The sequence below is a fragment of the Macrotis lagotis genome, chromosome 1 (assembly GCF_037893015.1).
Source record: "Macrotis lagotis isolate mMagLag1 chromosome 1, bilby.v1.9.chrom.fasta, whole genome shotgun sequence".
Classification (NCBI taxonomy): Eukaryota; Metazoa; Chordata; class Mammalia; order Peramelemorphia; family Peramelidae; genus Macrotis; species Macrotis lagotis.
In genome coordinates, this window is record NC_133658.1 from 929,432,343 (window position 1) to 929,458,179 (window position 25,837).

At 58.7% G+C, this 25,837-nt stretch overlaps 3 protein-coding genes across 5 annotated transcripts; 2 read left to right on the forward strand and 1 right to left on the reverse strand.

Moving 5' to 3' along the window:
- Nucleotides 1-822: 822 nt before the first annotated feature.
- MYBPC2 (myosin binding protein C2) lies at nucleotides 823-18,609 on the forward strand. Of its 2 annotated transcripts, XM_074220128.1 has the most exons (28): nucleotides 823-901; nucleotides 1,800-1,883; nucleotides 4,077-4,163; nucleotides 4,503-4,651; nucleotides 5,209-5,326; nucleotides 5,436-5,481; nucleotides 5,770-5,829; nucleotides 6,063-6,253; nucleotides 6,363-6,495; nucleotides 7,013-7,137; nucleotides 7,224-7,329; nucleotides 7,584-7,756; nucleotides 8,158-8,323; nucleotides 10,122-10,228; nucleotides 12,168-12,197; nucleotides 12,545-12,684; nucleotides 13,442-13,601; nucleotides 13,767-13,871; nucleotides 14,189-14,377; nucleotides 14,632-14,766; nucleotides 14,929-15,096; nucleotides 15,497-15,585; nucleotides 15,659-15,854; nucleotides 16,220-16,359; nucleotides 16,596-16,755; nucleotides 17,491-17,627; nucleotides 17,819-18,005; nucleotides 18,467-18,609. In XM_074220128.1, the coding sequence occupies exons 1-28, from the start codon at nucleotides 883-885 to the stop codon at nucleotides 18,475-18,477; spliced, it is 3,411 nt and encodes a 1,136-aa protein (XP_074076229.1). In that variant the 5' UTR covers nucleotides 823-882; the 3' UTR covers nucleotides 18,478-18,609. The 2 variants fall into 2 exon arrangements, with proteins under 2 accessions (XP_074076229.1, XP_074076230.1); XM_074220129.1 differs by lacking the exon at nucleotides 1,800-1,883 and having other exon boundaries at nucleotides 848-901.
- A 416-nt stretch (nucleotides 18,610-19,025) lies between these two features.
- On the reverse strand, nucleotides 19,026-21,317 carry GARIN5A (golgi associated RAB2 interactor 5A). The gene is made up of 5 exons (XM_074220132.1): nucleotides 21,095-21,317; nucleotides 20,873-21,000; nucleotides 20,669-20,799; nucleotides 19,399-19,639; nucleotides 19,026-19,220 (listed from the first exon to the last, which is right to left on the reverse strand). Exons 1-5 carry the CDS (start codon nucleotides 21,135-21,137, stop codon nucleotides 19,176-19,178), a joined length of 588 nt encoding a protein of 195 aa, XP_074076233.1. The 5' UTR covers nucleotides 21,138-21,317; the 3' UTR covers nucleotides 19,026-19,175.
- Nucleotides 21,318-21,499: 182 nt separating this feature from the next.
- Nucleotides 21,500-25,172, forward strand: EMC10 (ER membrane protein complex subunit 10). 2 transcript variants are annotated; one of them, XM_074220131.1, is made up of 8 exons: nucleotides 21,500-21,682; nucleotides 21,931-21,991; nucleotides 22,311-22,417; nucleotides 22,495-22,596; nucleotides 22,766-22,947; nucleotides 23,036-23,129; nucleotides 24,509-24,589; nucleotides 25,030-25,108. In XM_074220131.1, exons 1-7 carry the CDS (start codon nucleotides 21,590-21,592, stop codon nucleotides 24,587-24,589), a joined length of 720 nt encoding a protein of 239 aa, XP_074076232.1. In that variant the 5' UTR covers nucleotides 21,500-21,589; the 3' UTR covers nucleotides 25,030-25,108. The 2 variants fall into 2 exon arrangements, with proteins under 2 accessions (XP_074076232.1, XP_074076231.1); XM_074220130.1 differs by lacking the exon at nucleotides 24,509-24,589 and having other exon boundaries at nucleotides 25,030-25,172.
- Nucleotides 25,173-25,837: the final 665 nt, after the last annotated feature.

Consider the following 25,837-nt stretch of genomic DNA (forward strand, 5'->3'; position numbering starts at 1 on the left):
TTGGGCTCTCCAGCCCTTCCGGGCACTTACTTCCTCCAGGGCTCCCTCCTTTCTCTAAAATGAAGACTATGACTGTGGAAAGTTCCTCTGAGGGGTATTTGACTCTGGGGGGGCCTCTGAGGCCAGGTGGCCAAGCCACAGCAGCTGGGCTAGGACAAAAATTCTCTGGGGTGGAGTCTCCGGTGGTGAAAGCCTAAGGAAGTTCTCCACCCCCCCTCCAGCTGGAGAAAAGAGGGCTCCCCTGGGCAAAGAGGGGTCCCTGGGGTACTGGCAGCCCTGGACACTTGATGCCCGCTCTGAGAAAGCTGCCCCCCCCACTGGCCCTGCAGCCTTGGCCGTGGTTCCCCCAGGGGTCCAATTTCTCTGAGGATGCCTAACTTGCAGAAACCCAGGTGCTTGGGCCCCCAGCCCTCTCATGTCCCCAAAGCATGCCAGAAGCCTGTATGCTGATTCCAGCCCCGCCAGGACCCGGTTGTTCTCATCTCCTAGCCCTGTTCCCACCCCCATGCTGAAATAACCTGTGCCCACAGCTCCCACCCAGTAGGGACCCAGGAGCCCCCTTCTCCAGCCCTGTCGGAGGTCTTCCTCTGAGACCCAGGTGTCCTGACCCTCAAACCCTGCCCCCACTTCCCCTCCCCTCGCCACAGAGGCCAAAGGGGCTGGTTGCCCTAGCCTCCCCGGAGGGCCGGCCATGTTCTCCTCCCCCCACCCCAGCTGTTATTTCTCGCCTTTTAGAGAACGCCTCGGGAATTCAAAGGGGGTGGGGAGTGGGAGCTGAGTCAGGTGCCTCTGGGGAGCCTCTGGCCTCCTTAAAACCCCACCCTGTCACCCATCCCGGGGCCCTGCTGTCTCAGGAAGGTCCTCGACTGACCACAGGCTAAGATGCCGGTGCCCAAACCAGGTGGGGACCCCCCTCACCCCTCACCTCCTCCTGGAAGGGGGCTCCCTCTCAGGGCCAGGGGTCTCATGGGGGGGGGGAGGAAGATGACCAAGGGCAGAGACAAGGAAGTCCAGGATTGGGGTGGGGAGAGGTGGATTGGAAGATAATGAGTGAAAAGAGCAGGGTTCGAAGGAGAGAGACCCCTGGGGTGAGGAAAGGGGAGGGATTCTTTGGTATGAGGGAAGGAGCCCGTACAAGTAGTGAGAACAGAGGCTCTTCCAGGATGGGGGGCTGGGGAGGGAGCCCCTTACCAGTTGGGGGGGAGGAAGCTCCTTACCAAGGTGGGGGAGGGAGCCCCTTACCAACGTGAGGGAAGGGCACCCCTTAGCAGGATGGGGGAGGGAGCTCCTTGTATGTAGGAGAAAGGACCCCCGAATTAGGGAGAAGGGGGTCCGAGTAGGGTGCTGGCACTGGGTGCCGGGTGGATCCTGAGTCCTGGGTGCTGGGTGCTGACCTCAGCACATGGTATCCAGTTACCTGCCCCCAGATCAAGCTAATTATACCCCAGGCCAGCCCATCTAAAAAAGGTCAAGACGAGTTGGCCTGGGTTGGAGGGGTGGGGGGTGGTGAGGAAAGAGCAAGGCTTTATTTGGGGGTTCCTCCCTGGTTCTACTGGCCCTGCCCTCTGTCCCTAGAGACTGGGAAGAGTGGGGGAGGGAAGAAGTGTGAGGAAACAGGTGTCTAATCGAGGGGCACTCAAGTACCTGAGCCATCCAGGGTTGGGTGCTGGGGGCAGATGTATCTGGAGAGGAGGAGCTATGCTCAGCACCCCTGGGTCCCTGAGTGGGTGAGGGCCAGGGGATCAGGGCTCTGGGGTTCCCTGATTCTCTGGGACCCTTCCCCACCTCCATCCCTACAGCTGCCAAGAAGCCTGCTGACAAAACTAAGGATGTCCCCAAAGAGGCTGCCCCTGCCACGGAGGCTCCGCCTGCCCCAGCCAGTGGTGAGACCCTCCCTGGTCCAGCCTCACCCCCACCTCTGCCCTTGAGATGTCTGTTCCTCCTTTGGCTCCCCCCTCCCCTTGCATCTGCACCCCCAAAGACATTTCCCTTAAATAGACTGTCCTCTGCACCCTCCCGATGCCTGAGCCTTCTACTCTGTTGAGTATCTACCCATCCCCCCCAGTTCTTCTTCCTTCTGACTTTGGGGCACCTGATTCTCCTTCTTGTCCCTGAGCCTCTCAAGCAGTTATTAGGGAAGCTCTTCCCTCTGAACCCCCAACTTTGGGGCTTCCTTAGGCTCAGTTTTCCTTCCTACTACTGAGTCACCCGGCCCTTTGGGGTCCGAATTGCTAGTGGTGAATGGACTCCAGACTCCAACCTGGAGAAGGACAAACCCGGAATCAGGACAGCATCCATTCCAAGCCTGCCACTGGGTGACTCCCAGGGGTGCGCCCCAGGATCTCTGCTCTCCAGATCTCTGAGCTCTGGCCTCCCTCCTTCCTGGCATCACCTTCTGAAGAGATCCAGCAGACCTGGCTTGCTTGAGAGGCCAGAAGGAAATGGGAAGGAGGAGCCAAACTGGGGCCCTCCTGGGGGTCCTGCCTTCCCGCCTCTGCTTTCAGAGCAGCTGCCTTTCTTTCTCCCGGTCCCCCCTTCTTTTCTCTTCTAGTTCCCTTCCCTCCACAACCTTCTTTTCTTGCCAGTGAACGACCCCCCCCCCATCTTCTCTCTCATGGTCCCCTTCTCCTCTCTCCTAGTCCTCCCTTTTCCAACCTCTCTAGCTGTCTGCCACGATGATCTGATGCTCAATTATGTAATAAGTTCTGCCCTAATTATGAGCAAAGTACTCTATGATCCCAATAAAGAAGGCAGAAGGAGCCTGGGGGGGGGGGGAGTTGCCAAGAGGCCAATTCAGGCTTGAAGTCAGGAGCAACTTGGAGGCAGCTAGACAGCAGGAAGGAGATGGGCTGCCGGGGAGATAGTGAGCTCCCTGTCATCGGAGGGTCTTCAGTATGTGCAATGGGGAGTCAGGCGAGATGGCTGCTGAGGTCCTCGGGGACTGGTGTTGTGATGGAGTCAATCTGCCCCCTCCCCTTAAAAATGTGGAGAAATTCTCAGAGACTAGACTGGGACATCTTTTGTCTTTGTAGTTTCAGAAATACACTGTATCCACTTGTATCTCTTTTGTATCCATTTTGTATCTCTTCTGCATCCATTTGTATCCATCTGTATCCATTTGCATCCCCGGACTGGGCTGCCCATAAACCTAGGGTCTTCCTTTGTGTCTTTGTGTCTCCAACCATTTCTGAAGAGCCTCCTATGTGCTAGGGACCTCTTGAATGGATTGAATCATCATCATCATCATCATCATCATCATCATCATCATCATCGTCAATGATGGAACCCGAGAGCTCAGAGAACTAGGGTGAAATCCAGACTGTGAGCACGACCTTAAGGTTCTCTGGACCTCAGTTTCCCCAGGTGTAGAACTGGAGAGGAATTGGTCTGGATGTTCCCTATCTTTAACCCAATCCTCCATTTGACAGGTGGGGAAACTGAGGCTCTGCGAGAGGCAGGGGCTTGTCTGCTCACTCCCCTTCCCCCATTCTATGGAATGAATGCCAGAGACTCAGACAGTGCATTTCACATTCTCATTCTAGCCACAAGGTTTTCCCGGCCCTAGCCTTCCCACTTATTTCCTATTTATCCTGAATTTCACTGGCGTTATGTTTGGTTTTGTCCCCCACCATCCCCCGCCCTGACTAGACTGTAAGCTCCTTGAGGGCAGGGGCTGGTTGTTTTGCCTCTTTTTGTATCCTGGGCCCTTACCACCCTTGGCTACCCTGGAGGAGATGTTTACTCACAGGCTTACTGACTGGTTTGGCAAGGTCTTTGTGTGGGGAGGGGGTCCCAGACCTGCCCCTTGGGTTTCAGATCTCCAGAATAGCCCTGTCTCCTCTCTGCGCCTTGACTGAGCCCCAGACTGACAGATCCATTTACAACCTGATCCCCGGGGCGGCTAGGTGGTGCAGTGGATAGAGCCCTGGCCCTGGAGTCAGGAGGACCTGGGTTCAAATGCATTCTCAGACACTTCATAATGACCTAGCTGTGTGGCCTTGGGCAAGCCACTTGGCCCCAATGACCTTGCAAAAACCTAGAGAAAAAGAACCTAATCCCCCTGACCTTTTGGGCAGAGCCCCCTCCTGAGGATCAGTCGCCCACTGCCGAGGAACCCACTGGGATCTTCTTAAAGAAGCCAGAGACTGTGTCTGTAGAAGCAGGTAAAGGGGTGGGGCTGAGCTCATAGGGCAGGCTGGGGGAAAAGGCCAGTCCTGGGAGTGGGGCCCAGAGGGAGCCTCTGGAACTGGGTGCTTGGGTGCCCCCCCCCGGGAGGCCTGGGGCTCGTGACCTGAGTCCCCAGGGGCAGGGGGAGCTACCTGGAGATTGAGAGGTTCTGGGGAGCCAGATCCTCACAGTCTGGAGGGGAGCTGTAGAACCCCGGGGCTCTGAGGGGGCCCAGGAGGTCGGGTGGCTGTACCTCTAAGCCAGGCCGAGCCGTGGAGCCCCGGCTGCCAGGGCCCGCGGACTGTCTGGCTGACTGCTTGACCTCTGGTCCCCAGGGAAGGACGTGCTGGTCACGGTCAAGGTGAACGGGAAGGAGCTCCCTGGGAAGCCGGTCATCAAATGGTTCAAAGGGAAGTGGTTAGAGCTGGGCAGCAAAAGTGGGGCCCGGTTCAGCTTCAAGGAGACCCACGACTCTCAGGCCAATGTGAGGCTCACTGAGCAGTAAGAAGAGGGCAGTCCGGGCCTGGGGCAGCGGCAGCAGTGGGGAGTGGGAGGGCGCTGGGGCAGCAGCAGAGGGTGGGGGGTGAGGAACTGGGGCAGCATAATGGGGAGTCAGGGGAAGGGCCGAGGCAGCAGCAGCCATGGGGAATGGGAGGGCACTGGGGCAGCAGCAGCCATGAAGAGTGAGAGAGAGCTGGGGCGGCAGCAGGTGGGCTGGAGGAGGGGCTTTGAGCCTCACTTGTCTGTCGGACCCTGGCCCACACCCCAGCCATCCACTCGCAGAGAAGGTGGCAACTGCATTGTGAGGGAGGTCCCTTACTCTGGAGTCTGGAGTACCCAGAAATCAGAGCCTGGTCACTATCCCTGTGCCCCCCCGCCCCCCCCAGGGGAATGGAAGCCCCTGAGGGCAGGGCCGCTCTGGGTGGTTGTCTTTCTGGGAGGGAATTTCCCCCCGGGCAGCTGCCTGGGTCAGTTTGGCAGGGTCTGTGAGAGGAGCAGCCCAGGAGACCCCAGTCCTGAGCTCGATCCTGCCCCCCCCAGGTCTACACTGCCGAGTTGCAAATTGGGAAGGTGGTCATAGGGGACCGGGGGGACTACCGGTGCGAGGTGAAGGCCAAGGACGCCTGCGACAGCTGCAGCTTCAACATCGACGTGGAAGGTGAGGCGGCTGGCATCAAGCCCCCTCGAGGGAGGGGGGCTCGTGGGGGAGGGGGCGCAAGCCTGAGGGAGGGTCCCCGCTCAGTTTTCTCCCCATCCCGTCTCCTCAGCCCCCAGCCAGGAGAGTGGCAACATCCTGGAAAGTTTCAAGCGCTCGTGAGTGACTGCCCCAAGGCCTGCTCTCCAATCCCTCTCGTCCCTCCATTCACTCTTTTGGGGGTGGGGATGAGGGTCTGGGCCCTGGCAGAGGGGGAATCCCAGAGGCCCCCGAGGCCAGCATTCAGATCAGGTCTCGGACACCCATTAGCCACGAGACCCTGGACGAGTCATTTATCCTCCATGTCCCCATCCATCAAAACAACAAGCCCCGCCCCAGGGTCGTCATTTTGCAAAGCAGAAAGCAGGATCCATACTTAAGAGTCTCTTCTCCCTCCGCACCCGCAGGGGTGAGGGGAAGCCCGAGAATGCTGGGGAGCTGGACTTCAGTGGCCTTTTAAAGAAGAGGTGAGGCCCCAGGCAGACCCTCCTCCCTCTCCGCCCCCCCCTTCCTCCTCAGCATCCTTCCCCATTCTGGGCCCAAGATGGAGCCTCCCGCCCCATCCGCAGCCAGCCCTGTCCCCCTGGGCGTCCATCGGGCTGCAGCCCCTCCCTGGCGCGGAAGCTCATCTGTCCCCCTTCCCCGGGCCTGGGCCTCCCCTCCCGGGCGGCCTCCAAGCCTCAGGCCCTCCCGGCTGCAGGGAGGTGGTGGAAGAGAAGAAGAAGAAGAAAGACGAGGATGACCTGGGGCTGCCCCCCGAGATCTGGGAGCTGCTCAAGGGGGCCAAGAAAAGCGAATATGAGCGGATCGCCTTCCAGTACGGCATCACCGACCTGCGGGGCATGCTCAAGCGCCTGAAGAAGGCCAAGGTGGAAGTGAAGAAAAGCGCAGGTCTGAGCCCGGGGAGGGAGAGAGAGGGAGAGGGAGAGGAAGGAAGGGGAGGGGAGGGGGGGAGCTGATCCCCGACTTCCTCTCCCTGAGCTCTTCCCCATCCCGACAGCATTCACCAAGAAGCTGGACCCAGCTTACCAGGTGGACAAGGGGAACAAGATTAAGCTGGTGGTAGAGATCAGTGACCCTGATCTGCCCCTCAAGTGGTACAAGAATGGGCAGGAGATCAAGCCCGGCAGCAAGTGGGTATAGGGAATTGGGGGGGGGGTCAAGGCTGGGAGGTCCCAGAGAACCCAGAAGGTCAGGCCTGGGAGGAGTCTTAGCAAAGGGGATGTTAGGGCTGGGAGGGGGCTGATCCCAGAGAACACAGAAGACATGAGCTGCCCATAAAGCCCAGAATGACATAAGATTTGGGTGGGCTCTTAGAAACAAGACCAAGGGGCAGCTAGGTGGCGCAGTGGATAGAGCACTGGCCCTGGAGTCAGGAGGACCTGAGTTCCAATCCGGCCTCAGACATTTAATAATGACCTAGCTGTGTGGCCTTGGGCAAGCCGCTTAACCCCATTGCCTAGCAAAAACCTAAAAAATACCCAAAAAACCCAAGACGAGATAATATCCCCAAAAGGGACCTTGGCAGGTAGAACGTGGAAGGTTGGAGACTGAAGAAAGCTCTGGCCTGGTTCCCATCAGGAGGTAGAACTGGAGGGGGGAAGGGGTCCCATTGAGGGGGGCCCCTCAGCCTCCCTGTGCCTGGGCCAGGTATGTGTTTGAGAACGTGGGCAAGAAGAGGATTCTGACCATCAACAAGTGCACGCTGGCAGACGACGCTGCCTACGAAGTGGCCGTCAAGGATGAGAAATGTTTTACGGAGCTCTTTGTCAAAGGTGGGGGGGGCAGAGGGAGGTGGGGGAAGGGCAAAGGGGTTCTAGGGGAGCCTACCCCCACTGACAATCTCCTCTCTCCCCCTCAGAGCCCCCTGTCCTCATTGTGACCCCCCTGGAGGACCAGCAAGTGTTTGTGGGTGACCGAGTAGAGATGATGGTGGAGGTGTCAGAAGAGGGAGCCCAGCTCATGTGGTAAGTGATGCAGGGCCTGGGCCTTTGGCTCCTGACTCCTCTGCCTCTGACCTGGGGAGCACCCCAGGGACCCAAACTTGTCTTATTCCCGACCTCTTGCATGGTTCCAATGACCTTACCTAGAATCCACATCCACGACCCTCCTCCTCACATGCTTCATTGCCAACCTCTCCCATGGTCTGGTGGGCCCCTGATTTCTGTGATCTTGGCTCCCCCCATTGGATCTGAGTCCCCCCGCCCCCACTCCCTCCCAGGATGAAGGATGGTGTGGAGCTGACCCGGGAGGATTCCTACAAAGCTCACTACCGCTTCAAGAAAGATGGCAAGAAGCACATACTGATCTTCTCGGAGGTCACCCAAGAAGACAAGGGCCGCTACAAGGTCATGACCAATGGCGGCCAGTGTGAGGCAGACCTCATTGTGGAGGGTGAGAGACCTCCTGGTGCCTGACCCAGTGGGTTGTGTCTCCCAATCCCCTCTCTAGCACCCAAAACCAGTGGGGAAGAAGGGTGCGAGGGTCCGAGGGTCCTGGAGGAGGCAGGAAGTCCAAAGTCCTCTTCATCTTGTGGTTAATTGCGTTCAAGGCCATTTATAAAGTACTATGTACAGGACCCTGTGCTCATCGGATAGGAGTGGGGGCAGTGGGCATAGACCTCCTGCTCTGTTGGATCTCTGCTCCCAAGGAGAGCATAGTTTAGTAGCATTTCACTCCCCTCAGGAAGCATTAATTAGGCTCCTAAGGGATACTGATCCCATGCTCAGTCAGCCCTGGAGCCACTGAGGGCTCAAGGAGGAGTATGTAACCAAACCTCCTCTCTGTCCCCCCAGAGAAACAGCTGGAGGTCATCCAGGGCATCGCCGACCTGACAGTGAAAGCTTCAGAACAGGCTATGTTCAAGTGTGAGGTGTCCGATGACAAGGTGACGGGCAAATGGTACAAGAATGGTGTGGAAGTGCGACCCAGCAAGAGGATCACCATCAGCCACACAGGCCGGTGAGAGGACGCGTTCCCCCCCCCCTGGTGGGGGTCAGGGACTCCTTCCTCACCACTGCTGAGAGATCAGTGCCCCCCTCCCACTGGTGACAGCCCAAGGGCCCCAGCCCCACTTCTAATGAGAGCCAGGGTCTCTTCCCCCATACTGGAGAGAGATCAGGATTCCCCCTACCTCCAACAGTGAGAGGCCAGGGGTCCATGGGATGCCTATGAGAGAGCAGAGACCCCAGATCACCATTCAGAGACCCCAGGCTACTGGCCCCCCAGCAGTCTCTTTCTGGCTAGCCTCTGCCTCTGCTTTGGGCTCCTCCCCAGTTCTACCCCATTTTCCAGTCACTCTACGGTCCGGGCCATAGGACCCTCAGTCAGCCTGGAGTAGGGAGGGTTCGGGGGACATGAGGGCCAAGTTCTAGCCTTGAGAGGTCTTCCAGAGGAAAAGGGACCAGGTTTGTTGTTTGGCTTCAGAGGGCAGCATCCACACTGTACCGTTGAGGCCTCTCACACAGAACTTCCTAACCCTTCGAGGCTCCCCAGAATAGAAAGGGCACTGGGTTCCCCCTCCCTGGAAGTGGGAGTAGCCTTAGTCCAGGTTGTTCTCCACAGCTGCTGGGGCCTCAGTTCCCCCCCCCCCCCAGGTCAAAGGGAGCCCAGAGAGCTGAACTTGGGAGTGGGTGGTGTGACCCTGGGTGGATGCCCGGCCTCCAGGGCTCTGGGCAGCCCGCCCCAGCAGGTGCCAGTGAAATCCCTGGTCCCTAAAGTGGTGCTGTTAGGAAGGCAGCGCAGTTACAGACAGCTTCAGGGCAAGCCAAGTCTTCTCTCATTCCCAATCCCTGTTTCATAGATGAAGCAACTGAGGCTGAGATCAGGTGAGTAGCCTGCCCAGTGAGGAAGTACCTGAGGGAGCATTTGAACTCAAGCCTTCCATCCTATTTCCCTAGCGATGAGTCAGTCAGCAGCATTTATTTCATGCCTCCTGTTTGCCAGGCCAGTTGCTGGAGTTGTGAAAGCAGGAGGCAATGGTTTCTGCCCTCAGAGGGTCTGCACTCTAACTTGGCCCTTTGTAAGGGAGTGCACCCTGTAGACCCAACGATCTCAGCCTTCGAGGTCCCCCAGCTCAGTCCCCCTCACTTTACAGATGGGGGAACAGAGACCCAGAGAAGTTAAGCCAGGGCTGGTCTGGGAGACAGGGTTGGTGGACTGGGGTGAGGGGCACAGGCAGGAGGCCTCTGGGCCTGGCCACAAACAATCTCACCTGTTATAAATAACCCAGTGTTATATGCAAACCTATTCATTTGCCTAAACCCCATGAAATGTGGCTGTTCTGCAAATGGGTCCTCACTCCCCTGCCTGCCTGCCGGCTGTATGGAAATGAGGCAGAGCCTTGTGGGCCTGAAAATTCCATGTAAAAAGTGTGGCCTCATCTATGGCCCAACTGTCCACAGTCTCAGTAACAACATAACCTCTTCTGTGACCTGACTGTCCACAGTCTCAGCAACAAGGTGACTTCTCTTGTGGTCTTACTGTCCACAGTCTCACTAACAGTGTGACCTCTCCTGTGGCCTCACTGTCCACACTGTGACTTCTCTTGTGGTCCTACTGTCCAAAGTCTCAATAACAATGTGGCTTCTCCTGTGGCCCGACTGTCTGCAGTCTCAGTTTGGGGGGGGGGAGTGTGGAGTCTAAGAAACAGGCTTAGAGGGACAGGGGAAGGACCCCTCCTCATAATGTGAGATGGTACAGGCTCCCTTCCCTTCCCCTTCTGATTCCTGGGACCCCATGTTCCCATGTCCCCCTCCAGGATCCATAAGCTGGTCATCGATGATGTCCGTCCCGAGGACGAGGGTGACTATACGTTTGTTCCAGATGGCTTTGCCCTGACCTTGTCAGCCAAACTCAACTTCTTGGGTGAGACTGACTTCCACCCACCCTCCCTCCCTCCTCTCCCCCCCTCAGTCATTGTGTGATCATGAAACAGCTTTGCCTCCATGCTGAACCTGTTTCTTGTTCTATCGATGAGCCTCAATGAACAGCACTCAGTTCCAGATTTGGAGCCTGGTGCCTGATCATAGCAGGGATTTAAGAAAAACTTCTTGGTGGGAGAAAGGAATGAGAAAGGACTTATAAAGGGCTTCAAAGATGGATTGGAGACTTGGACACTCAGGGAGGTGGGGTGTGGAGATGATGGGAGATGAGCCAGGTGGGGCAGAGGAGGAGGAGGAGGAGGAGGAGAGAAGCAAGGCAGAGGCACCTCCTTGACCATGACTAGTGCATCGAGGGAGCTCTGCTACCTTCCTGGGTCGGGTGTCCAAGTCAGAAAAGCAGCCACCCAAGAGCCATGCCAATGAGTGCTCCCTCCCCAGTCAGTAATTCCTGAGGACATCAGCCATGTTTCTAGAAAGAATGCCCCAAGTGCTGCCCACAATGATGAGGTCTTAGAGGAGGCAGTGAAGACCAGAGGGGGTGGTTTGCGTTTTCCTCACCGTGGCCCGTGGAGGGAAAGAAATTCCCTCCAAAGGGCATGGGGGATTGAAGAGACTCCCTGGAATTTGGGATGGGGACTTTTGGGATGCCAGGTTCCTGGCCAGGGATGGAGCATACCCAACAGCTAAGTCAACAAGCATTGATTAAAGGCCTGCTGTTTGCCAGCATTCTGCAGGGGAGTCAAAGAAAAGTCACACAGCCCCACAAAGGCTAAGAAAGCACTGCTCCAGGGTCATGCAGATCTAATGGAAAAGACTTCAAACTGCCTTGTGTGCATCCCCAAGATATTGACAGTGAGCAGTGCCTAAAAAATATATATGTATTTTGATCACAGCTATTTCTCTGGCATTGGTTTCCCTTGTAATCCTGCATATAATTATTGATTTAAAAATGTGATTCTAAGGAGGCTTCAGCAGTCTGACTGATGCTCCGGGGGTCAATCAAGCAAAGAAAGAAATTCATTAGAAGTAAACGGAAGGTTTTACATCTGGAGGCTGCCTTGAGAGATGAGGAACATCCCTGGTCCCTCCTGGAAGACCATTTCCTGACTATCTTTTTTTTCTGTGACTTTGATGTTAGTCACCAATAAATATCCATTAAGTGTCTTCCCTGTACCAGCATTGGGCTAAGAGACAAAAGGCGGTGTCTGCCGTTTGGGGAGGCAGAATTAGGCAGCTACTGATCAGAAAAGGATCTGGGGATTTCAGTGGACTGAAAGTTCAAGCAACCTGAGGTCATGGAATGGGGTGGCAGGGTTGTGGGGGGGGGGGTTGTAGCAGCCAAGAGGATCATAGCTTCCAGGAATAGGAAAAAGTTCCTAAAAATCAGATCTGCCCTCTGGTAGAATATGGCTGCCCTGAGGTGGTGGGCTGGACCCCACTCACATGGTTGATATATTGGTGCTATAGAGAGTTTGGATTCCTTTCTGGGTGACTAGCCCAGATGGTCACTGAGGTCCCCTCCAGGCCTCCGAATGACAAATGGAAAGGGGCCTCAGAAGCGATCAAGGTATCTGAGAGTCCCTTCATTTTCTAGAGGAAGAAAGAAAAATGACCAAAGTTGATTAGTTTAGTCTCTGGCAAGACTCTCAGATCTCTGATCCCCTGGATCTCAGTTTCTTTCTCTGTCAAATGGGGGTACTGTGCCTGCCCTGGCCAGAGAATCAGGGGATACTGTTGAGTGTCCATTTGGGGATGTTTCCAGGACTCCAGGAAGCCCCCCATTCTCTCCTCTCAGGATTGTCTTGGTCTGCATCTGGCTTGCTTCTGTCACCTAGCGAAGCCATATGAGATGGGGGGTTGGGGTACTGAAGCCCCAGGAGCCAGTCCTAAATTTCTAATGACACCTTCTCTTTCACTCCCAGAGATCAAGATTGATTATGTCCCCAAGCAAGGTAAGTATTACTGAGTGAGGGGTGGGGTGGGCTGGAGGACCAGAAGGGAGAAGGACTGAGTGTTCAGATGTCTGGGTCCCAAGTTAGGCATTCCAAGGATAGTGAGGGTTAGGGATCTGGATGTCTTTGCTCTTAAGGGAATTAGAGGTTGAATTCCTGGGTCTCCAAGATCAGTGGGGGCTGGGAATTCTGATGCCTGAGTTGTTAAAGAAGTTTGGAGCCAGAATCAAATTCCAAGTGGTGGTTGGGGACCCTGAGGGTGCTGGGGGCCTAGATCTCCTGGGAGGCCTGCCTTGGGCATCCTGGGTTTTAGAGGTCCTTACTCACTCACCCCCATTGGCTACCAGAACCCCCCAAAATCCACCTGGACTGCTCAGGGAAGACCTCAGACAATACTATCGTGGTCGTGGCTGGGAACAAGCTCAGGTTAGACGTGGCCATCACAGGAGAGCCCCCTCCCACTGTTACCTGGATGAAGGGAGATCAGGTATGGGGAAGGGGAGAGGAGGTTTTCCTTGGGCAGCCCCAGTTCCCTCTCTCATTTGCCTCTTACTTGCTCTGGAACTTGGGGGAGCAAGCCTTTAGCTCACTTTGGGCTTTTTTTTTCTATTTCAAAAAAAGAAGGGGGAGCGAGTGGAGGAGAAAAGGGAGTGGGGGTGGGCTAGATCCTACAAGAAGCTCTGATGCTCCTGCCCCTTTCCCTCCCTGCCCTTCTTTCAGGGAAAATCAGCCAGGCTTGACTGAGCTTCCTGGCTGCTGGCCAGTTCTTGGTCTGACCCTGGGCTCTGCTGAGGCAGGAGAAGGGGGAAATTGGCTCCTGCCCATCCTCACAGGGTCTTCGAATCTGGTGCTGGAAGGGCCTTGGAAGCTTCTCAATCTGTCTCCATTTTGAAGATGAAAGAAGCTGAGACCCAGAGAGGGCAGGGATTTGTACCAATGGGAAGCCCTTCCAGATTAGTGGTCCAGAGCTTTCCCAGAGAGGGGCTTGGGCAGGGTCCTGTGCTGAGCCTCATCCACAGAATCTCTTCCTCCTTAAGATAACAAGGAGCTCGGCCAGCAGATACAACTCCCTTATTTGTCAGATAAGGAAACTGAGGTCCTGGACCACCTGGACTGTCAGGGGAAGGTCAAGATTCAGAATGTGAGAATCCTGGCTTCCTGATCTGAGAATGGAAGGATTCTCACCTGGCAAGATCTTGCCCTTGTCCCCTATGGTCTTGTCCACACTTGTCTCTTGTCCTTAGCAATTCACTGAGACCGAGGGCCGAGTTCACCTTGAACAGAAGCCAGACTACAGCAGTTTTGTGATTGAGGGGGCTGAGAGATCTGATGAGGCCAAGTATACTATCAAGGTCACCAACCCCGCTGGCGAGGACATGGCCTCCATCTTTATCAAAGTCGTGGGTGAGTGGGGAAAGGGCTCAGAATGGTTGGGTGGAAAGGGGCTAGGAATAGGGGGGAAGGAGACTGTGGGACTCGGGAAGAGGAAGCAGAAGGGGAGTTGGGGAAGAATATAATGGCGGGATGATTTTAGCCTCCATAGGACTGACCTTTTTCCCCTCCCCCCAGATGTGCCAGACCCTCCTGAGGCTGTGCGGATCACATCGGTGGGGGAGGACTGGGCCATTTTGGTCTGGGATCCCCCCAAGTTTGATGGTGGCCAGCCTGTGACTGGTGAGTCACCCAGGGCTCCTCCCTCTTTATGCCTCAGATCCACTTGGTCCCAAGGATTGGGCAGCAGGAGAGAAGGGTTCCTGGGAAGTGGACTTTCCATGACACCTTTGATCTCTGTGATCCTATCCAACTTCTCGGTCACTTCCAACTTCCTGTCCTCCTGGTTTGACTTCTGATTTCCCTTTGATCTGTGACCCCCCCCCCCACATTCCTTTGGCCTCATCTGCTGAGGACTCTGGCTTCATCATGCTCTGCTCAATGACTGAGACCAAGTACCTCTGTTTTCCCTTTCTGGGTTTTTGCCCCCTGTCCCCCAGGGTACCTCATAGAGAGGAAGAAGAAGGGCTCCCAGCGTTGGATGAAGCTGAATTTTGAGGTCTTCACGGAAACCACATATGAGTCAACTCAGATGATTGAGGGCATCCTCTATGAAATGCGTGTCTTTGCTGTCAATGCCATTGGGGTCTCCCAGCCAAGCATGAACACCAAGCCTTTCATGCCCATCGGTAAAATGATCTTCCACAATGATCCCAGTTAGACTATCTAACTGACCAGATTAGGATAACCTGAGACCTCCCAGTGACCCATAATGTAATGACTCTTGATGACCTTCTGTGCCTAACTGACTCACCTTGGACTTCTCCATTGACCTCCCCACCCCTGGGATGATTCAGGGTCACCCATCATGCCCCCCTCAGAGCCTCCTACCTTCCTGTTTTCTTGGCTAATCTCTTTGACTCGTGACCTCTGATCCCTGTAGCTCCCACGAGTGAGCCATTGCATCTGACAGTGGAAGATGTCACCGATACCACCACAACACTCAAGTGGCGCCCACCAGACCGGATTGGGGCTGGGGGCATTGATGGCTACATTGTGGAGTACTGTTTGGAGGGCTGTGAGTGATCTGGGAGACTAATTCTCTGGGGTCTCCTACTTCCAGATGTGATGTCCAAGCTTCCATTTCCTCTTTAGAATCACAGAGGAATGGCAAAGGGGGTGGGCTTGATTGACCAGGGGGTGGGAGTCCTAAACCTCTGCATTTCTTCTCCCATCCCAGCTGAAGACTGGGTTGCAGCCAACACTGAGCCCGTGGAGCGCTGTGGTTTCACAGTCAAAGGCTTGCCCACAGGGGCCAAAATCCTCTTCCGTGTGGTTGGGGTCAACATTGCTGGCCGTAGTGAGCCGGCCACCCTAATCCAGCCGGTCACCATCCGAGAGATTGTGCGTGAGTGACCCACTGACCTACCCCTGATACTGACCAGCCAGGCCAAGGCCAATGGTACCCAGAGGTGACCACAAAGCCCCTGGGGACTCCTTTCTAGGTCTCCTCACCAACCCTCTGACCCTGGCTGCTGTGGGCTGAGCACTATCTTGAGTTCACCTATGGGTAATCATTGACTTCTTGTGGATACCCCTCATTTGGCACAAGTGGTCACAGTACTGGAGAGTGAGAAGCTAGCACTGACCTCCCATGGACAATGGCCACCATGACCCAAAATCAACCTCCTGACTTTTAACCTCTGACCCTCCACTGATCTCAGACACCATGGTCCTACATGAGTGATCCCTGACCTCTCGATCCCTGATCCTGACTCTTCTCCCACATCTCTTCTGTCCTTTCCCAGAACAACCCAAGATCCGGCTCCCAAGACACCTTCGTCAGACCTACATTCGCAAGGTGGGAGAGCAGCTCAATCTGGTCATTCCTTTCCAGGTATGGAAGTACAGGGCCAGGGTGGGAGGGACAGAAGTCAGAACAAGCCCTTCACCTCCCCCATTGTCCACAGGGGAAGCCACGGCCACAGGTGATATGGACAAAGGGTGGAGCACCTGTGGATACATCCCGCGTTCACATCCGGACGACTGACCTCGACACCATATTCTTCGTGCGTCAGGCAACACGGGAGGATTCTGGGGAGTATGAACTTAGCGTGCAGATAGAGAACATGAAAGATACGGCCACCATCCGGATCCGAGTTGTGGGTGCGAGAGCTTTGGGAGAGTTAGTTGACTGAGAGATGAGGAGACTGAAGTGTGAGGGGAGGGAGTGAGGAAAGTCAGGAAGTAGAGGAGAGGGAAGAGGCAGAGGTGAAGAAAGATGGGAAATGAAGAAATGGAGTGGGAAGAGATGAGGGAAGATGAGAGATAATGTGGACAGATGGGAATAAGGAGAGGAGAGGGGGGAACAGGGATGGAGATGGGAAGAGCATGGGGAAAGAAGATGAGGGGACAGGATAAGGGAGTGGGGCATGGGGGTTAAGGGATTAATTGGGCAGAGGAAATGGAATTGGAGGCTTCTTGAGAACTGAGGAAGGGGATGGCTTCTGAACCTCTTTCCCCCTCCCCAGAGAAGGCAGGGCCTGCTGAGAATGTGATGGTGAAGGAGGTGTGGGGGACCAATGCCCTGGTGGAATGGCAACCCCCCAAGGATAATGGTAACAGTGAGGTCACCGGTTACTTCATTCAGAAAGCTGACAAAAAGACTATGGTGAGGGGAGAGCCACACACCAGGTCCGTGGGGGGTGGGGGTGGGAATGGAGATTTGGTTGGGGTCTCCTCTTTTCATAGATGTAAAGTTGGGAGGCAGAAGGATTGCCCAGAGTCACTCGATGAATTGCTTTCCCCATGTTGCAAAGCTCGCTCCTGCACATGTGCCTCCATCTCTCCCTCCCTCCCAGAATTCTCAGCCTCTTCTAGCCCCTTTCTGTTTCCCCCTCCCCCCAGGAGTGGTTCACTGTTTATGAACACAACCGGCACACCCAATGCACGGTGTCCGATCTCATCATTGGCAATGAATACTATTTCCGAGTGTATAGTGAAAACATCTGTGGTCTCAGTGACTCCCCTGGTATGTCCAAGAACACAGCCAAGATCCTCAAAACAGGTACTGTCCACCCTGGCCCCACAGGGTGGGTGGGTGGGTGGGGGCAACCCTAGCACCCCCCCAAAGGAGTGAAGAGCCATAGGGTGAGGGGCATATGCTGCTTAAGAATCCACATTTATAGATGGGGTGGGGTTTCTTAGGGGTTGGCTCCTTCCAGGGAGCCTGAGTGGCCAAGCAGGACCTTTAGCAGGGGGTCAGAGAGCATCCATGCTCAGTGGGATCCCCCATCCCCACCCAACTGATCTCTTTTGGAACCTCCAGGGATGGTGGAAGTGGGATCACCCCTGCTCAGACTAGACCAGCATCACAGGGTTTATATCTTTCAGGAGTGGGATTTGAACCCAAGTTTTCCCTGACCCCAAGCCCAGCCCTCTTTTCCCTCCACGACTCTGCTGTGTCGTTGGGTTTGCCTGTCTCTTGACCATGTCGCTGCCCATTTCCTCATGTGTAGGAAGAGGGAGTTGGAGCAGATGATCCTTTCCTAGCAGCCTTTGCACCTCTGGCAGGCACTGGGAGCAGTGGTTGGGGGCCAGTAGGTTCATGGTGTGGGGCAGGGGCTTCCTGAGCTGCTGAGGGGAGGGGAAGGGAAATCAGGAGCAGCACCGGCTAGGGCTGTGGTCGCTCTCCAAGGTCCTTCTCAGCTCAGTCCTGGATCCAGGGGAGTTGGGGGGATGGGCACCGGTCGAGACAAGGAAAGACCAGGTGGCTGAACTCCTGGTCTTCTCCCCTCCCTAGGGATCCACCTCAAGCCTCTGGAATATCAGGAACATGACTTCCGCTCGGCCCCCAAATTCTTGACCCCTCTGCTGGACAGGGTTGTGGTGGCTGGATACACAGCTGCCCTCTACTGTGCTGTTCGGGGGGATCCCAAGGTATGATCCCTGGGGGTATCCTTGGGCATCAGCATGACTCCAAAATCCTGGAACTGAACAATCGCTCGGTTGTGACACCCCCTTCTCAGGATGTGTTTGCCCATATGTGTGTGAAGGGAGCAGCGCATGACCCCTAAGGTCATGCCCAACTCACACGCCAGTGATCCACTCCATGGTTCCCTTCACTACAGCCCAAAGTGGTCTGGATGAAGAACAAAATGGAGATTCATGAAGATCCCAAGTTCCTAATGACCAACTTCCAGGGCATCCTGACCCTTAACATCCGGCGTCCAAGTCCCTTTGATGGTGGTACCTACTCCTGCCGGGCAGTCAATGACTTGGGCGAGGCACTAGCAGAATGCAAGTTGGAGGTCAGAGGTGAGGATAGGGGAAGCACCTGCCTTGGTGTGGTATGCTGGAGAAGTGGGGGCCAGCTAAGGGGCCTAGCAAAGTGGGCCCAGTGAAGCAGGCCCAGAGAGGCAGCTGGGAAAGATCTGGAAGCCAGGGAACCAGATTCACATCCTGGTTCCATCAGTGACTACTTGTGAGACTTTGAAAGGTCCTTTAACCTCTCTCCATCCATTTTATGAGGTGAAGGCTGGACCCAATGAGCTCCCAGGTCCCCAACCTGGCCTTGGACTAGACCCTGAATGGAGACAGACATTTGGGGTGGACCAAGCCAGGAACCTAGTAGTTCAAGAGTGGTCCATGTGGGGGGTCATGCCCTGAACCAGACAAGAGATGCCCAGGTGTCCAGATTAGAGATTGGCAGGTCAGCACAGTGTAGGGATGGTCTGAAGATGGAGACAATGATACTTACTCTGCTTTCCTCTCCTCAGTGCCTCAGTAATCCTAAAGGCAGCTAAGGCCCCTCCTACCCCACCTGGGCTTTGCTGAGACCCTGAAGACCCTGCCTCTGGGCCCCCATCCATGGAGACACCTCTCCCTTATCCAAATGATGTCAACATGAGATTTGACTGACTCTTGTGGTTCCTCTTGTGCTTCCTACCTGGATGGAGGGATGGATGGATGGATGGATGGATGGATGGATGGGTGGATGGATGGATGGATGGATGGATGGATGGATGGATGGATGGGTGGGTGGATGGATGGATGGATGGATGGATGGATGGATGGGTGGATGGATGGGTGGATGGATGGATGGGTGGATGGATGGGTGGATGGATGGGTGGATGGATGGGTGGATGGATGGATGGATGGGTGGGTGGACGGATGCATAGATGGATGCATGGAAGGTAGAAGGAATTAGAGCTCTGGGGGTTGATGCCTACCCCATCTCCATGTAGCCCCAGGGAGTTGTGGGTTCAGGGGGCCAATGGCCTGGTGGGGGGGGAGGGTTTGGGATGGTGTCCTCCCTAAGGATACACAGTGCCTTGGTCCAACATATGGAAATCTTTATTCTGTTTGTCCCTGGCCAGGGAATAGAAGTTTCTCTCTGGTCCTTGGTTGTCCAGGGGAGGGAAGGAGGGTGGTATGTGGGTGTCCTGGCCCGGGGTGCAAGTGAAGGCAAGATGGAATCTCCGGAGCTCATGGAGAAGTGGGGTCAGAGCCCTGGGTCTGGGGTCGAGAACTCTGTGGGAAAGATGGCAGTAGTGGCGGTGGCGGCAGCCTCTTGTAGCTGGAGTCTGCAGAATGGAGGGGGGTGTCTTTCGGTCTTCACTAGGATCCCCAGGAGGGGGGGAGGCTGTATGGGGGACGAGGCCTAGGTCTGGGTCTGCTTGGGTGGCCCTGTGGCTCAGGCCTGGCTCACCCTCTTTGGCATCACAACCCTGTTGTCGTCCTTGGGGCTGGGGGCCTGTGTGAAAGGCACTCTGGTGCCCGAGTTGTAGCGCAGCCGGTAGAGCAGCCGGACCCAACGGCCAAATTCCTGCTCTTCTGAGGGGGGGGCCCTCAGCTGGAGGTAGAAGGTACGGCCCGACCACAGCTTCACCTTCAGCTGCTGGCGCGTCTCATCATGGATGAACAGCTCCACAAACTGCAGGGGGATCAGTCTGCCCCCCCACCCCCCCAGAGATGAGATCAGCCGGGGCAGTGGCGGAGGAGGGGCAGTGGCGGAGGAGGGGTGGCCCTCCTGTGGAGAAGAGGGACCACCGGCGGGAGTCAATCCTCATCGGGGTGGGGGGCACTGATGATGAAACCCTCTTCGGACACTCCCTATGGGACCTCGGTAGCGGTCCCCCTGAGCCTCAGTTTCCTTATCTGCAAAATCCTGAGGTGGAACCAGGAGGACTCTGAGGACCTTCCACCTGGAGAACAGCCCACCCTTTCCTCCCACCCCACAGGCAGCCCTTCCCAGTTCCCCTTGGTGCTCAGTTCCAGGTCATCCTGGGTGTCCAGGGCAGGGCATCTGCCCCCTCCAGTAGAAGCTCCCCCAGGACTCTTGCTGTTCAGTCATGTCCAACTCTCTGTGACCCCGTTGGGGGTTTTCTTTTTGCTTTTTTTTGGCAAGGCAGTGGGGTTAATTCTGAAGTGGCTGAGGCTGGATCTGAACTCGGGTCCTTCTGACTCCCGGGCCAGTGCTCTATCCACAGCGTCCTCTAGCTGCCCCCATTTGGGGTTTTCTTGACAGATACTCTGGAGGGGTTTGTCATTTCCTCCCTGACTCATTTTACAGATGAGGAAACCGAGGCAAGCTGGTGACGTGACTCGCCTAGGGTCACACAGCTAGTCTGAGGTTGGATTTGAACTTGGAGCTGCCCAGAGCTCTCTGCCCTCGGGTGCCTCGTCACAGCCTGCTCCTTTTGGAAGGGGCCCTGCTAGCCAGCCCGTGCCGTGAGGCTGTGGGTCACCGGGAGAAAGGGGGGCAGCAGGGTGCTCTGCTCCCCCACTGACCACCCCTGAGCGGCCTGGCCTTCACCCCACTCGTGCCCAGGCGGGCTCCTCCTGGGGGTCCGGCCCCCAGCTGACAGCCGGGGAGAGCGAGGCTGAGGAGCAGGGGGAAACAAGAGCATGGGGTGGGCTCTTCCTGCCGCCACCTGGGGGCCCCGACGGGAGGGGGGGTGGCTTTGGGGGGTCCTCACTCAAAGAGCTGTAGGCCCCCTTTGCCGGGGCCTGGTCCGGCCAGCAGCAGAATGTCGGGCAGCTCCAGGGCCGGGCTGGTGGCGGCCACGCCCATGGTCACCTTGTTGGCCACCTCTCCGAACCGGGTCACCTGGGGGAGGGGGAGGGGTGAGCCTCGGGGGGGGGGGCTCGGACAGGGACCCGGGGGGGGGGCCGGGCCGCACCTGGACAAAGTTGCTCTCAAACATGGGGAAGGCGCCCAGCTGGTCGAACTCCCCGCTGCAAAGGTAGCGCTGGAGGCGGCCGGCCCGGGGGCAGGGGGTCTTCGGGGGCCTCGGGGCGGCCTGGGGCCCTGGGGAGGGACCCCCCCTGTGAGGGCCCGGAGGGGGCGGGGCCTCGTGCCAGCCCCGCCCCGCCCCCCGCCGGCCCCCCCCAGCCCCCCTCACCTGCCCCCCGGGGGGCGCCCTGCTCCCGCCCGCCGGGCTTCATGCCCGCCGCACCCCGGGCCTCGCGGGCCTCGGGGGCGGGGGTCGCCGCCCGGCCCGGCCCCCCGGGGGAGGCTGGAGTGGGGGGGGCCGCTCCCCCCAAGTCCAGAAGTCCCGCGCGCGGCTCCCGCCGCCCAGTCCGCAGCGCCGAAGCCACCAGGTTGCTATGGCGACGGGGGCGGGGCCCACGGTTCTGTGAGGTCACGGGGGAGAGCGAATGCGCATGCGTCCAAGCCCGGGCCTGGGAAGCCGGGAGGCCCGAGAGCCTCGGCTCCGGCAGAAGGCCGAGGGGGGGGCAGCACGCATGCGCGGCTCGAGGACGCGCGGGGCGGGGCGGGGCCGCGTGCCGGAACTCGGGCCGCGAAACCTCCGGCCTGAGCGCAGGCGCGAGACGGAGCCGGCCGCAGGGCGCCTGCGCGGAGGCAGCTTCCGCCCTGCCGCGGGGCCCGGCGCGAGATGGCGGCGCCCTGGCTCCCGCTGCTGCAGCTGCTGCTCCTGGCGGCGCCGGGCTGGGTCCGGGGGAGCGGCTGCCGGGCCGCGACTCGGGGGGTCAGTGCCGCCGGGGCGGGGGCCCGGGGTCGGGGTGGGCGCTCAGTGTCGGGGGGCGGCCGGGGCATGCGGATGAGCGGGCGGGGCCGGCGGCCTCCCGTGTGGCCGCCCTCGGGGCCTGGGGCTCCTGGGGGGCCGTTGCCCCTGCAGCCCCCCGCCTTGTCCTCGGGGGCTGTGTGAAGGGGTGGCCCCGGGCGGGGGGCTCCCTGCTGCCGGCGCTCCGCCGCCCTCAGACCCCTCTCCCTCAGGCCGCGGCGGCGGAGGGCTGCGGGCCCGCGGGGCTGCTGCTGGAGCACTCCTTCGAGACGGGTGAGGTCCGGGGGGCCCGGGGGGGGCCGGGGGGCCCGGCTGTCCGGGGGGGGGCCGGGGAGCCCGGCTGTCCGGGGGGGCCGTCTGTCCCGGGGGGCCCGGCTGTCCGGGGGGGCCGGGGAGGCCCGGCTGTCCCAGGGGGCCCTGCTGTCCGGGGGGGCCCTGCTGTTCGGGGGGGCCCTGCTGTCCGGGGGGGGCCGGGGGGCCCGGCTGTCCGGGGGGGGCCGGCTGTCCCGGGGGGGGCCGGGGGGCCCGGCTGTCCTGGGGGGCCCGGCTGTCCCGGGGGGGTCCCCGAGCCCAACCCCCGTCCACCCCCCAGATGACAGCACCCACTTTCGGAAGCGGGGTTCGCTGACGTGGGGCGCCGACGGGACGATCGCGCTGAGCCAGCGGCAGCTGACGGAGGACGAGCGCGGCCGGCTGCGGGTGAGGCCCGGGGGAGCGGCGGGCGGGGCCGGGCCGGGGCCGGGGTCCGGGCCCCCCTCACCCTCCTGTCTCCCCAGGACGTGGCGGCGCTGAACGGCCTCTACCGCGTCAGGGTCCCCCGGAAGCCCGGGCTGGCCGAGGGGGCGGCGGCCGGACACGTGTCGTCCTTCGTGCCCGCGGTGAGGGGGGGGCGCGGGGGGGCCGGGGCGGGGGGGCGCGGGGGGGTGGGGGGCCAGGGTCCCCTTCCTCTCTGGGCGGGGCCGACACCCGGCCCACGGGTCACAGGGGAGGGGGCGTCGGAGAAGGGCCGGCCCGGGCCCCCGCCATGGCCTCGCTCCCCTCCCCCAGTGCTCGCTGGTGGAGTCGCACCTGTCGGACCGGCTGACCCTGCACGTGGACGTGGCCGGCAACGTGGTGGGCCTGTCGGTGGTGACGGAGCCGGGGGGCTGCCGCGGCCACGAGGTGGAGGACGTGGACTTGGAGCTGTTCAACACCACGGTGCAGCTGCAGCCCCCGCTCACGGCCCCCGGGTGAGCCCCTTGTGTCTGTGTGCCCCCTCCCCTGCCCTGCCCCCGCCCCGGGCCCAGCCCTGCTCTTCTCACCGGCTCTGTTCTCCAGCCCAGAGACGGCTGCCTTCATTGAGCGTCTGGAGATGGAACAGGCCCAGAAGGCCAAGAACCCCCAGGAGCAGAAGTCCTTCTTTGCCAAATATGTGAGTTCCCTGAGCACTGTGGGGAGCCCTGGCAGGGGGAGGAGAGAGGACCCCCCCCCTCACCTGAGGGAAGGGGGCACTGCTCAGACCCCGAGTCCCAGTCTTCCCCCCAACCATCTCTGACTTGAGGGCCCTCTTCTTGTCCTTGTCTTTGGGGTTCCCCCTCCCTCCACTCAGCAGCTTTTTCTTCCAACGGACTCCTCTCTTTAGGCTAGCCTTGGCTGAGCCCGGGGGAAGGTCTGGAGGGGTCCGAGGGGGACCCCCACCAGGGAGGCCCAACCTCCGCCTGCCTCGTTCTTCCCCATCTGCTCAGGGCCTTCCCTTTCTCATGGCTTCGAGGGGTTCAGAGACTTGGGGGGAGGGAACCTCACTTCTCACCATCTTCTCTGGGCTTTCTTGGTGCCCCTCAGTCTCCCTCTCCCCAGCCCTCGTCTTTCCTGCCCTTGGATTCTCTTAGGGCCCCATTTGGGGCCAATTTCTCAGCCTCCTGCGCTCAGACGGCTTCGTGGCCACAGTGGCCCACACCAAAGTACAAAGTCATTTCAGGGTGGTGGGCTCAAGGGTGTCGAGAAAGGGCCAGGGGCCGTCCTTCCGTCAGCTTTGCTAAATTGGAGCTAGATTGGGGCGCAGCATAGCTTTGGGCCAGTCGTCGCACCCACCTACTTTGGGCGGCAGGACAAGGGCGGTGCAACAGCCTTTCCTGTGGCTCGTGATCTGTCCTCACATCGTCACATTGTGCGGCTTGAGCAGGCATCAGAGGTCACTTGGCGGCACCACTCTTCTCCCCTCCTCCAGATCCTCTCCGTGTCCCCCAGTAGTTCAGACATCCCGTGGGCCTTTTCTTAAGTCCTCGAGGGATGCGTTCATCGTGGCCCCGAGCCGGTGCCGTCCTCCATCTCCTTCTTTCTGATCTTTCCAGGCCACTGGTCTCTCAGACCCTCCAGACCCCTGAGAATGTGTCCCCTTATTCAGAGCCTCCGACGAGGTCTTTTTTGGGGGGTCTTGCTTTTCTTTCCCTTCACCCCTTCTTCCTCAGAGACACTGGGTCTTTTGGTCCACCCCCTTCCCATGTGGCCCCTCCCTCTCCTCCTGACCCCACCCTCCATCTGTTCATCTCTTGCACCCCTGGGGTTGCTGCACCCCTGCCGTCCCCACTTGGTCTCTCCCTTTGGTCTCCCCATCGTCTTGGTTTCCATCCCGATCCTCCTCATCCTCTTGCTCTCTCTGTCTTTCTTGGCCTTGCTTCCGATCCCTTAGAGTCTCCCTGGGGAAGTCAGCCCCAAGCTCCCTCTGGGGGGAGGGGGGGTCAGAAGGAGGACCAGATGGAGCTGGGGGCCCCCGGGCTGCCCTGACCCTCCACCCCCCATCTCCCTTCTCAGTGGCACCTCATCCTGGGGGGCGCCGTGTTTCTTACTGCCATGCGTCCGGCCCGGGGCCCAGCACCATCGTCTGAGGCTTGAGTGAGGACCCAAGTAACCCCCTTTTCCTCCCCCTCCCCTAGGACAGCCCTCCCTCCCTCCTGTAGAGACATAGGGGACCCTGGGCCCCCACTTCCCTCACTGCCGCCTCTGCTGCTCCCTCACACTGAGGCTCCTCTCCCTCCTTCCCTGGGCTGGGGGGCAGAAAGGGAAGTAGCACCAATTCTCACCAAGCTTTCTCTCTCTCTCTCTCTCTCTCTCTCTCTCTCTCTCTCTCTCTCTCTCTCTCTCTCTCTCTCTCTCTCTCCCTCCCTCCCTCTCTCCCCCCCTCCCCTCCCCCTCTTCCCTTCTCTTCCCTTCCCCCTCCCCAATCTGGGGGTTGATGTGCCTTCACCTCCTTGGGGTGGGGGTGATCTCGGCCCCCCTTTTCTGGGGCCTCTTTTCCTTTGGTCTCCCCCTTCCTGCCTGACTCCTCTCCACAGTGGATGTACATCGTTCCCATTGTCCTGTTCCTTATGATGTCTGGAGCTCCAGATGCTGGCGGCCAGGGAGGAGGGGGTGGGGGAGGGGGTGGGGGCAGTGGGAGGTAAGGGCCAGGGGTTCGGGAGGTTTGCCCCTCAATAAACAGTTCTGGAAACCCACGTGCTTTTGTGTTGCACTGTGACCTCTACTGGTACCTGGGGAGGGGGCCCTGGGCAGATGAGGGGACCGAATTGAGAATCAGGAGGCCACAGTGAGCTCCCAGACAGATGACAGACAATGGGATTTGTGGGAGTCCCAGGGGTTCCACAGCCCCCGACCCATCCTCCGATGCCCTGGGCTGGCCAGAGGGTCTCTGGGGACCAAGGGCCTTCTAGGGAGGTTGAGGTGGGGGGGGGAACCTGGCTGTGGGCAGGGACAGTCTCCCCCTAGGAAGGGGCTGAGGCAGCCCCCGTGAGGGGCCCGTTTGTTCCTTTGTAAAATCCCAGTGTTGAGGCAGGGGCTCGGGCCTGTAGACCTTGAATGCAGGAGGGGGCCAGGAAGCCTCCTAGTACAAGGGACCCACCTTCTCCAGGGGGGGCTCCCCTTTAGAGCAGCTGAGGGGGCAGGACTGCCAGCTGGTGCCTGGAGGAGGTAGATGGCCTGGCCCTGGAGCTGCTTAACATGGTCAAGGCCCAGAGCCCAGCAGGAGCATGGGGGGAGGGGGCTTCCCTGAGAGGTCAGACCCCAGGAGCACCTGGTGAGGGGTGACAAGGGCCCTGAGGGCGGGGGGCCCGGCAGAGAGGAAACAATTTCCACAGGTTTTTTTTG

What these genes read in the sequence shown, in the direction of transcription:
- GARIN5A (XM_074220132.1), bottom strand. Translation starts at nt 21,137, where the DNA reads ATGAAGCCCGGCGGGCGGGAGCAGGGCGCCCCCCGGGGGGCAG. An exon ending in GGGCGCCCCCCGGGGGGCAG is followed by an intron (nt 21,001 to 21,094) that starts GTGAGGGGGGCT and finishes GTCCCTCCCCAG; the next exon opens with GGCCCCAGGCCGCCCCGAGG. An exon ending in GGGTTGTGATGCCAAAGAGG is followed by an intron (nt 19,221 to 19,398) that starts GTGAGCCAGGCC and finishes TCTTTCCCACAG; the next exon opens with AGTTCTCGACCCCAGACCCA.
- EMC10 (XM_074220130.1), top strand. Translation starts at nt 21,590, where the DNA reads ATGGCGGCGCCCTGGCTCCCGCTGCTGCAGCTGCTGCTCCTGGCGGCG. An exon ending in GGAGCACTCCTTCGAGACGG is followed by an intron (nt 21,992 to 22,310) that starts GTGAGGTCCGGG and finishes TCCACCCCCCAG; the next exon opens with ATGACAGCACCCACTTTCGG. An exon ending in TGTCGTCCTTCGTGCCCGCG is followed by an intron (nt 22,597 to 22,765) that starts GTGAGGGGGGGG and finishes CCCCTCCCCCAG; the next exon opens with TGCTCGCTGGTGGAGTCGCA.
- MYBPC2 (XM_074220128.1), top strand. An exon ending in AGCCAAACTCAACTTCTTGG is followed by an intron (nt 10,229 to 12,167) that starts GTGAGACTGACT and finishes TTTCACTCCCAG; the next exon opens with AGATCAAGATTGATTATGTC. An exon ending in CCTGGATGAAGGGAGATCAG is followed by an intron (nt 12,685 to 13,441) that starts GTATGGGGAAGG and finishes TCTTGTCCTTAG; the next exon opens with CAATTCACTGAGACCGAGGG.